This window comes from Acipenser ruthenus, chromosome 15 (assembly GCF_902713425.1).
Source record: "Acipenser ruthenus chromosome 15, fAciRut3.2 maternal haplotype, whole genome shotgun sequence".
Classification (NCBI taxonomy): domain Eukaryota; kingdom Metazoa; phylum Chordata; class Actinopteri; order Acipenseriformes; family Acipenseridae; genus Acipenser; species Acipenser ruthenus.
Genome location: NC_081203.1, coordinates 33421938 through 33433454, shown reverse-complemented (window position 1 = coordinate 33433454; position 11517 = coordinate 33421938). Strand labels below are relative to the sequence as shown.

The 11517-nt window shown below is 36.9% G+C and overlaps 1 protein-coding gene across 2 annotated transcripts; it reads right to left on the bottom strand.

The window, feature by feature from the left end:
• Positions 1 to 206: 206 nt before the first annotated feature.
• On the bottom strand, positions 207 to 11156 carry LOC131697633 (visual system homeobox 2-like). Of its 2 annotated transcripts, none has more exons than XM_058988037.1 (5): positions 10478 to 11156; positions 8664 to 8748; positions 6202 to 6325; positions 4086 to 4266; positions 207 to 1950 (listed from the first exon to the last, which is right to left on the bottom strand). In XM_058988037.1, exons 1-5 carry the CDS (start codon positions 10881 to 10883, stop codon positions 1646 to 1648), a joined length of 1101 nt encoding a protein of 366 aa, XP_058844020.1. In that variant the 5' UTR covers positions 10884 to 11156; the 3' UTR covers positions 207 to 1645. The 2 variants fall into 2 exon arrangements, with proteins under 2 accessions (XP_058844020.1, XP_058844019.1); XM_058988036.1 differs by having other exon boundaries at positions 207 to 2013; positions 10478 to 11152.
• Between the last annotated feature and the right edge of the window lie 361 nt (positions 11157 to 11517).

Here is an 11517-nt window from a genome sequence, read left to right as displayed (position 1 = left end):
TATGTACCTGTTTTCTAATGCATATGTTTTTTTTTCAGTTATGGCAGGGCAGTCTGCTAATTCCCAGATGGAATATTTACAGAGCAGATTAGTCTTTATCAGCAGCGACGCAGAACCTTTTTACTAGATTAAAACAAACGGTCAGCCTTGAAAAGGGACAGGAGCTGGACAGTCATAAATAAATAAGACCATATGGAAAGCAGCTGTCTAAATAAACGCTACACTGTTTATTTAATGTATTTTTTTATCGTACAAGAAAAAAACTGGAACAGAAAACACAGATTTCTTTTTTTGATCTTTTAACTACATTACAGTACATTTTAATGTGAAACACTCCGGAAGTAATGTTTTATTTGTTTTCCTTGATTTATTTACAATATTTACATTCTAATACTGCTAGGTAACTACTGTTTGTCTTTTACAGAAATAAAGAACATGATTTCATGACAATGAAGCGAGGAGATAGGGAGAGTGGAGAGAAGGACCCCTGAGAAGCACTCCTAACAATATTTCTAAGTGCTCTTTAGAGGAAAGGCTGACACTGATGAACACGACTACTTTATTCGTTGCCAAGCGCTATGACTGTAGCCAAGACTAGAATGTTTTCTACTCTCCCTGTAGTTCAAAACTGTGGGCTGTTGGTTCTGTAACATTTGATTTCTGACCTTAAACACATGTGCACAAACATCTACCTAGTATTCCAGCTGTGAGTTTCTAGAACTGCTGCTAAAGCAGGTTTTAGCTGATCTGGGTGAGCTACCTTCCTGTCACTGCAAGTGAAGAAGCCAGGTGTAGCGGAATCTATTTGTATAGCTTCAAAGCTACCAGTGAATACATTGGGGCTCAACAGTATTGACACCTCCTATCTTATCAATGCAAATACTCCAAATCGATGTCATTGGCGTATTGGGATGTGCAGATATCTACGTATCTGCTACTTATGAGAAGTCTTCTCTTTACATGATCATTCTTGTCATCACTACACTAAGAACAAGAAAGTGAAAATGTAAAAGATTGCTACCCTTCAGTTTCCAAGTTTATTTGGTTAATAAGCAACAATTGTTTAAAACAAGTTGTTTTCCAAATTCAGATGTTTGATCTACATTTCTTAATGTGTAGAACAATGTTAACATGAACTACTGTAGAGTATTTTGCATTTAAAAGAGGCACGTGAATTACTTTTTTTTTGTATTGATGAGTTTGAAATTAACCAATCAAATAAGTGCAAAATAAAGGGGTCAATACCCCACTGTAAGGATGTGCAACAAACTGAATACTGTGGCTAAAATTGCCTCCCCTTTAAAAAAAAAAAAAAAAGATGATCAATTGGCACCACCTAGAGGCATGTTAAAATATCACATTTTCTCTTAAAGGGAAAGTCAAATCTGTATTTTCCTTATACCTCTACTCCACAATATTGAGTTACTGAAATATACCAGCTGGACTGAATCAACAATGAAGGGAATTGGAGGGGAACAAAACAAACTGATATCATATTGAACACGTCAAAGCAAGCACATAGAGTTTTTATGAGTCTGATAACAAAGTTCAAAGTTAGATTTCAAATACTGCCAGGTTCTAAAAGATAAGCCTTTAAAGAACTAAAAGTCTTCTTTTTCATTCTTTTTATAAAAAAAGGTAACATTTATTCCTCTTCTGGTGGATTTAACTGATCTCTGCTTTTCTCCTCTGCTTCCTCTGTCTCCATTTTGCGCCCTGGTGCGTCACTTGAAACAGTCCCCAGCACTTTAGCACTGTGCTGCTGTGCTTTTGCCCTGAGTGCAGCGATGCTGTTCTCCCGCAGTTCCTCTTTGGAAATGGGTGACTTGGCATCTGTCCTCCTCTCCTCCACCTCCCGCTCCTCCTGTTTGGGATTGGTCGGCTGCGGAGCCTCTTCGGCTTTCCCTGCGGGCGGGGTCTCCACCGTCTCCATCGACTTTTTGTGCATTCCTAAAAAGAATTGTGGGTATTCGGATTTAGAAAAGCGTCTGGTCATTGGAAAGCCATCTTGAACTGTAAACAGTAAGCAAAGAAAGAGTCCAGATTAAGCTACAGCATCTACCTTTGCCTTGAAAAGTTTGTAGTTTTTTTTTTAATCTTATTTGATTTTATTAGATTTTTGTATTGATATTATTAAGTTTTATGGAGAGAGTTGACTTTATGCTTTGCTGCTGTTTCACTCAGAGATGCAATGGATGCCTATTATCAAGATTTAGATCATTTACTTTCACAGCTACATCTTACAGCCCATGAGCCCTACTTTGTATATCCCTTATTAAACGATCATCAATAGAAATGCTGTAGCCCAGCAAAGGCAATGAAATACTACAGGGCAGCTACAATGGGATCACTTAGTGATAACTAACCACAGTATCCCAATGATGCACACGAATCAATGCACACTGGTAGCACATTGCAACACTGTGCTATCATATGAGTGTTTTGTTGTATACAGAAGACTGCTGTGCAGTGATGTGTTGCCACGTCTGGCAGTGCTGTGATCTGCTATTGCCTAGCTATGGTTGCTTCAGAGTAATACACTGGTATTCTATTAATATCCCAAGAGTGCTTGTCAAGCTTTTCCATTAGGTTATTTAGTAGAACTACAATGGAAATAGCATGCTGTGATGAGACTACAGTTGTGAGTGCAGGTGCAGTGTAAGTAACAGTTTTTTAAATGTGTTTTATTCCTTTCCTTTACCCTTGGTTCTGAACAGAATCGTTATCAAATGGAAGCTCAGAGGAGAGCTCTGTATCAGGGACACAGCAGTTCTGTTCACACAGCTCAGTGTTAATGTGCCGTTCCACACTGTTTCCCTTCAGATAAGGTTTTCATGACTGCTGTGCCTGTCTTTATTAGCACATGCGAACAGTGAACCTGTCCTGTGTCCTTTTTATTTTATAACAACAGGGATGGATATAAGACTCCCACTGCGTAGCAGATTGATCCATTCCTGGTTTTGCTGTGAGTTTAAAAAGACACACCTGAGCTTGCTACCTATACACTATGGCTAATCAAGCTTGTTTAAAAACTGCTATGCAATAGGAGTCTTATTTCCATTACTGAACAACAATATATTCCAGCTCTGGAGCTGCACTGATATAATGGCATATCTGTCGAACGGCACTTTTTTCATCAGTAATAATTGGCATGTAGGTTAGTGTCACAGCCTGCTTTTCAGTTAAGGTACAGAGGAGGAGTTCTGCTATTGTAACTACACTGCTCTGAAGACTCTATATAATCAGGAGCTACAGGGCATGCCCACGATAACATTCTAATGCTTTCCACTAATTAAGCCCTATGCAAAATAATTAAGGAATAAATTACTGATTTCATTGATTAATGTGTAAATTAAATTCCTGGTTTACAAATTCTTAAAAAAAAAAAAAATCATCAATGATTCACTTTACAACTAATGAACTAATCAGTGCATTCATTACTTAATGAACTGGTCCAGTTTTAAATGTTATTTAGGAAAGTCAGAGAAATACATGTGCTTTATATGTTTCTGGGATCAGATACGGGATCAAAGAAGGTGGAAATGAGCCAGAAAGTGATCCTGACTCGCATAATCTGCTCAGCAGTAAACGATCTGTGGTCAGAATAATTATTTTATTTTCTGTTTTTTGGGGGTTTTTTTAATCGGCATTATTTAAAGAAAAAAAAAAATTATTACAGAACGACGACATTTACCGTAGTTTGTTTTTAATATATATGAGAATTAAAAACGTTTCTGTTTGCAAAAACTGTATTCAGCACCGCCCCCTCCTGGAGAAAAGCAGTAATATACTGTACACATGGATGTGTGAATGGATGGTGCGTAAACTATAGCACTGATTATATCGTTAAATAGTATCTTAATGCAGCTTAATGTGTTCGGTCACTGACTAGCAGATGAACGGGCCGGTCTATTTGATAACACAAGCCCAACAAACATGTCAAGGGGAGGTGGTTTAAACGATTGGGACGGGTATTCAGTTGCATGGAGGGTTTGCATTGAGGAATCACAGACCAGCCAGCCAGCCGCAGCTGGACTGGATGAGAGAGAGAGAGAGAGCAGTGAGAGTGAAGGGAGATTCCTTACCGAGCAGCCAGGGGGCGCAGGAGTCCATGACGCCGTCCTTGGCAGACTTGAGGATGGATTCTGGCAGCGGGATGGAGTGCCGCACCATGGCTCCGTACAGCCCGTACTCTGCCATCACGCTGCTGCGCCCCCAGCACTTCTCGCGCTTCCTCCACTTGGCGCGCCGGTTCTGGAACCAGACCTGAACGGGAGCCAGAAGGACGAGTTAATCACATAGTGACAGCTGAAGCACCGCCAGCAGGACTGTCAAAAAGCGAGGGGGGAATTAAAAACTTTGTGTTTGAAAATCCGATTGCACTTTACAGGGTTCTTTATAAAAAAAAAAAAAAATCAAATTAAAAAAAAAAAAAACTTACCGTCTTTAGTCCATAAAAAACAGCGAATTAATATGGTTTGAATAATCATTTCGAAATCGTATTGTTTTGCCCCTTTACTTTCAAACAATTTTTGAACATCTGAGCCTCAATCAGATTCTGAGACAATTCTGCCGAACAGTGACACCTTCTGGTTAAAAGTATAACAGCAGTTTCTGCGTGTCCATCTGGCTCCCCAGCCGTTTCACTGCTGTTAAGGTTGATTTGTGTCCCCCCTTATTTTAATGCACATTGGACTTTTGCATAGCAAACATCAGTGGACAAATATTAGATTTGCAGCAAAGATCTTACAGAAACCTCTGCCAGAAAATAAAACAGACGCGAATGTGTGTTTATTTATTTATTCATTGTTATTATTGTTGTTAGTATTTGTTACTTTGTAATGTTTCACTACGTATTCATATTGTATAATTATATCTGTTTTAACCGACACGTAAAGCACTTTGAGGTAAGGCGCTATATAAATAAAATAAATTCAAATGTAATTGAATTGAAATGTGTTGCTTATGTAGCACTGATAGAAAAAACAAATGCTGCTTCCTACCAGGGCTCATTATGTGACTGAGACAAAATGAATTGATTGCCGGTGTCAGGTCAAGACATTTAACCTAAACAGCACTGCGTGCCAGGCACAGTATCTAACTGGTAATGCCTGAGGCTATCGTCAGCTTAAGGCACGTCTAAATTGATTTCCACAGAGCAGGCTTGGAGTGTTTAATAGCTGCCTCCCTGTGTGCGCGTGTGTCTGCTGCGTATGGATTGCTGGGGAGGAATGGGGGGGCTGGGGGGCTGGGGGGCAGACAATAAATTAAAAATGATCAAAGCCGTTTTTTGAAACCTTTTTTTGTAATTCTGATGACAACCTTTATCTCATACGAGAGATGGGCTTTTTTGATGAAAAATTGCTTCTCTCGACATTCAAAGAAAACCGGAGAGGGAAGCGAGAGGAGAAACGACCCCAGGGGCAGCGAATGCTGATTGAAAAATAAGTTAATTTCAAGCTCAATCGATGGTCGACAGGCGCTCAAATATCACGGGAAATTAAACTAGCGGGTCCCGGGAGAGCACAGCCATTGACCCGTGCTAATTAATTCAATGTAGTTATCATTTCATTTTAACTCCTAATCTCTCGCGGGGCTCCCCCCGGGACCGCCGCGTGCTCATCTGATTTAACTAATTACACTCGATGAGAAAATTGGGTGTTAATTTTGTTTAGGGGCGGAATTTCTTTATTTATTTCTTTATTTATTACCCACAAGGCGCTGTCGTGGAAATGAAATTAAAAGGCTTCCCTGGCAGATGGATGGCCCGGGTCACACTGCAATCTTCTCCCGTCTTGATTGCCTGATTAGGTCGTTAGCGCTTTACTGGAAAAAAGAAATTGCTTCACATCCAGCTGCGCACAAGGAGAGGGACGAGGCGGGATCGCGGGTCATTTATCTTTAAGAGCCTCAGCTAGCTGGTATACAGGGCAGGCTTTGACACCTGCATTGAGCATCAAGTGAGACACTTCACAGTTGCCACGTCCCCTTTCTGTTCCTAAGGATGTACCACACAGTAACAGAAATGCACCTGTCCCCGGTTTGAAATGCTTTCAATTAGATTATTGCGCCAATGCCACCCTTTGGACAGCACTGGCCAGAATGGGTTCAATGAAACTGTTTATAACTGGCATAATAAGACTGAACCCAGAGACTAATACACAGGAAGGAACGTCTGCATCGAAGCTGTTAAATAATCACCTGGATCCGGTCTTCAGGTAGTTCTGTTTTCATTGCTAGCATCTCTCTGGCGTACACGTCCGGGTAGTGGGCTTCGTTGAAGGCTTTTTCTAACTCCTCCAGTTGATAAGAGGTGAAAATGGTTCTGCAGAAATAAGAAATGCAATGATTTACTACACTGCGGTTTTAAGGTAAATCGGAGCAATTTTACACGTGGGAAAAAAAGGTATAATTCAACATTAAGTAGAGAATAATCAGTTTTATTATATATTGCGTAGCACACAGTGCCACCGGTGGCCATAACATGTAACTGCATTGCTTTGGATTTGCAATTTTAACAAAGCAAACAAAGAGGCCATGTGTAACGTCATTATTTTTTGCTTGTAAACCTATTGCTTGAAAATTCAAATTTGTGTTTATACATTTAACATTTACAACACCAATTGTGGTTTTCCCGGCGTAACCATGCCGACAGCAAAATAATGCATTCTGCACTGAACAGGGGCTAACAGGGCTGGTTTTGTCTTTTCTGTCACTCAAAATATATTTCCTGTGCTGAGTTCATCTGTAATCTATTAGGACAGCAGCTGATTTCTCAATGCACTTGGTGAAATGGGTTGCGGTGGACAAATGAATGCCTCTGCAGGACAGAATCTCGCCAGTGTCATCTCCACTATCACTCTGCCATCTTACTGCTCGCAATCAGTGCACAGATCTGCAGGGAGTTTTGGAATCCAGCAGGAGCACAATTCCGATTTAAAGAAGTTTTATAGACAGTCACTTGAGCACATCAGCACCTTCACGACCAGCATCACCTATTTAGTTCTGCTCTGCTGTAACGTTTATTAAGGCAGATGAACGCGGTTTAAAAGAATTGACATGTGAAGTATTTGCAGATAGTGTCATTGTATATGTGTAACTTCGAAAGTGTCAGTACAAGAGAGTGCTTTGTGCATTACTGAGGGCTAGCAGGTGGAAAGAAAATGCATATTAACCGTACTGTAAGACACATGTTTACAAATGAAGCATACGTCTTACGCAGCAGATTTGAAACGCCTTTTACTGTGCGTCAACGCACATTCTGAGACGAGTCAACGGGACACCAATGCGTTGCAATTCCTTTACATAAGATTTATTGTTAAACTTTTTTTTTTTTTTACAGTGCACAGAGCTCAGTACTTTCCATTAAATGAATAGTCAGTAAATCTATCCTTAGTGTTAAAAATCCTATATTATTATTTATATATTAAGCAGACTCCTTCACTCCTTCATCCCAATCCTTTCAAACTGTTTTATACTTGTGGGAAAAATAAGTTAATTATATATATATATATATATATATATATATATATATATATATATATATATATATATATATATATATATATATATAAAATGGCTGCTCATTATTGGTGAGGAATCTAGCTCTGTGGCTGGTTGTGAACACACAGTTAGGTAACTGAAGCGGGTTGAATGTCACTCCGGTTTATTTGTACTGGTATAATCCACTGGATATACAGTATCTGATCTCTTTGATGTTCCCGATAGATGAATCTGATGGCCGCATTTCCTAGCAGAAGTTTTCATTTCCTTGGTGATAAAGCTGGCTGATGTTTATTCCAGTGTTTGCTGGACTCCATTTATATTATCTGCATATCGAGCTGACAAGGAGATCTTCAAGTAAAGCAGACTGTGATTATTCTTAAACGCGGTCGACTTATCTCCATCTATATGCATTATTAATGGAATTATTAAAATCGAATTATAAACACAAATCTTCTGTGACAGATCATACACACCTTTTATAATTTACACTTTAGGGTTTATTTTGCTGGGTTCTTTTTTTTTGTGCATCTAAAGTCTAAAACATTCAAGAACACACTCCAATGTCTTCCATAAGATTCATAAGATAAACATTTGACTCTACAGGAAGCTGTTTATTTTTTCATGAGTCTAATTTGATATTCTTAACTAAACACAATTACATTTGAAACCGCATATCCTTTAAGTGTAAAATGTGTACACAACAGCTATTGGATTTAAAAGCGCAGCAAAACTACTACTACTAAAATAATAATAATAATAATAATAATAATAATAATAATAATAATAATATGTTACCTGTAGGCCTAGTAAAACACAATATAGTGTGACAAAATATAACACAATCGTTTCTGTGTGTGTAGCAATACTAACCAAACAGTCTATAATGTAATTGATGTATTTGCAATACTTTACAACTATTTTCATATTTCTTTTAAATCAATCTATCTATCCATCTATCTATCCATCTATCTATCTATCTATCTATCTATCTATCTATCTATCTATCTATCTTGCAACCCCGGTTCTTCCTCACGTTGTTTATTTTGCATTGGGTTGGATTGCGGTTGCACACAGTGACTGATGTTTAATCGATGATGATGATGGGTCCAGTTTGTACACATGTCACAGTAATTGGGTTGAATTGGCTGCTGACTTACCTGTGTCGCCTCTTCTTTCTTTTCTTGCTCTGACTCATAGAAGATTTAGACAGTTTTCTTTCATTTGAGGAAACATCTTCCGAATCTGTAAATAATAATAATAATAATAATAATAATAATAATAATAATAATAATAATAATAATAAATGAATATAAATTAGCCTCAACCTCTACCTTTAAAGCCTTTTAACGTTGAATATATATATATATATATATATATATATATATATATATATATATATATATATATATATATATATATATATAGATGGTGTGTGTGTTTAGAATTCAGAAGAAATGAAACAGATAACTTTCGAACCAGGAAAATTGATTACATTTTGTTTAAGCTTATAAACCATATTATATATATATATATATATATATATATATATATATATATATATATATATATATATATATATATATAAAGCATGTGTGTGAGTTATTTTGGATTAGTGTTTTAGACGCTCTAAGTTTCAGCTGAATGTTAGCTCAAAAGAGGGATTATATATATATATATATATATATATATATATATATATATATATATATATATATATATAATATATTATTTTGAAGTTTATTTAGTTAATTAGTTAAACTTCACAGCGCACATATATATCTATCGGTTTGATTACTTTTTCTAAGGTAGGTTTCATTAATAAGCTGTTGCTTACAAAATACTTGTGTAATTAACGTGCTCTCTCTATTTTACAAAAAAACATTAAGTAGGAAATTGTCAAAATGAACGTAGGCTATTCACATCATCGCCGGCCAATTATAACCAGTTTCAATAGTAAATAAAATAAAATAAAATAAATCTAAATAATTTCAGAGTAAAACAACTTCAATGCGTTTATTAACAATATATATATATATATATATATATATATATATATATATATATATATATATATATATATATATATATATATATATAAAATAATAAAGAACGACGATGCTTATAAAATCTCAGTGAGGTAGTGCTCCATTTATGGTAATTATAAAATACAGTTTTAATAAAACAAATGGTAACTAAAATTCTCTCATTTTGATGGCCTAATAACATATTTCCCCCCCGTGTACAGTGCATATAATCCTTTAAAATCCACCATTTCAATACCCATTTTATAAACGGCATGGCAGCGGAACCGATTAATTATCCACTCTTTATTAAAGCTTTAGTATCCAGAAAGGTTACTTAATCAAAAGTGAAATATATCCGAATGTGTTTGTAAGCATAACCTTGTAAAAACATACTTATAAAATACAGACACTATCCTATAATTAATATTCGACATGAGCCATATCATTTTAGTTTTAGTCTCTATACTGCAAGGTCGTGTAATCGCTAAAGTGCGATGCATTGCAGACCTAATAAAATGGTTCTTTAGAGTTCAAGATGGTTCCAAATATGAAGCGTTCCAAAGAACCTAAAAAGGTTACATATAGAACAATGCGTATATATCTGTTCAGGGTCATTATAAGCAAAAGTGTCAGGTGTGTGGCTATAACACTATATATATATATATATATATATATATATATATATATATATATATATATATATATATATATATATATATATATATATATATATGAGCACGTATTGGCAGACTTTATAATAATATCCAATTGTCCACATTAGAATTTCATCAAATACCTTACAAAACATACAGTACTGAAATGACAACACTCCGTTATTATATATTATAATACTGCGTCACTTGCTACTGGCTGAGCTTTTATTTAATGCTGGTTGGTGTGCAGGCAACGCATCAACTGATATATAGATATATAAACATAGACAATACCTGTGCTGGCTGTCTGGCTGGCGTTCAAAGGAGCTGTCCTGTTCAGGGACTGCAGGTGGATATTTTGCTGGTCTGACAGGACTTCCAAAAAAGCAGGCTGGCTGTAAAAAGCGGGGATACCTCCAGCTCCGATTAATCCCATCCCCATCCCCACCCCAGCGGGGCTCAGCACCGACCTGGCCGCCAGCAGGTGAGCCCCAGGCGGCAGGGACTCCAGGACTGTCCTGGGGACGGAGGGGGGCTCTTTATTCAACCCCAATATTTCTTGGATCCCAAATCCTGTACACCTGGGAGTGTGTGCAGAATTGATCTTGGGCTGGTGGTTAGTCCCCACATTCTGAGCGGGCGATGCAGTTCTGGGTTTGTTGAAGCTTTCTGATAATACGACCCCTTCCTTCCCTGTCATGATTTCTATGATTATATTCCCTGACTATTTTTTTTTTCAACTTGGTCCCAAGTGCACTCTCCAATGTGCAATGCTCCTGATCCCTGTAGAAATTCCCTTTTTATCCAACAGGTCCAGCACACCAGGGGTCAGAGCTGAGCAGCCAATCAGCGCACAGAAGTCATTTGGAATTTCAGGGAAATACTTTGTCCACCTGACACAGTGATTTTGCCACAACAGACAACAATTAAAACGTTTATCTTTTTATTTTTTCAAAAATTTCACACAGTCGATAGAAAATAAAATAAAAAATTAAAATTAAAAAATTAAAAAAGATGTGTTGTTTGTTTTTTGTGGTGGTGTGTTATAGTAAAACATTTTTTTTTAATGTTTTAAAAGAACATTTAGATGCTAACATTAACTCAGAAACGGAAACTATCCATATTGATATGTAAGGTTATATTTTGTTTTTATTATTGTTTATTTATTTTAACGTTTATATTTCTTAATAGAACGAGAACGATGATGAAATAGATACAGAACCGGGTCTCACTGTTGAGCGCATCTCCTCTCCTTCACTTCGCTGTCGTTGTAATAACCACCCTGCTCAGCAGCTTGTTTTTATAGTAAAATAAAAATCAAATGTTGCCATTTT

Bases quoted from the DNA above. Each gene is read 5' to 3' on its own strand.
- LOC131697633 (XM_058988036.1), bottom strand. From the start codon at position 10,883: ATGACAGGGAAGGAAGGGGTCGTATTATCAGAAAGCTTCAACAAACCC. The intron at 6,326-8,663 runs GTAAGTCAGCAG...TTATTTCTGCAG, and splicing joins AGAAAGAAGAGGCGACACAG to AACCATTTTCACCTCTTATC. The intron at 4,267-6,201 runs GTGATTATTTAA...GCTCCCGTTCAG, and splicing joins TACCTGAAGACCGGATCCAG to GTCTGGTTCCAGAACCGGCG.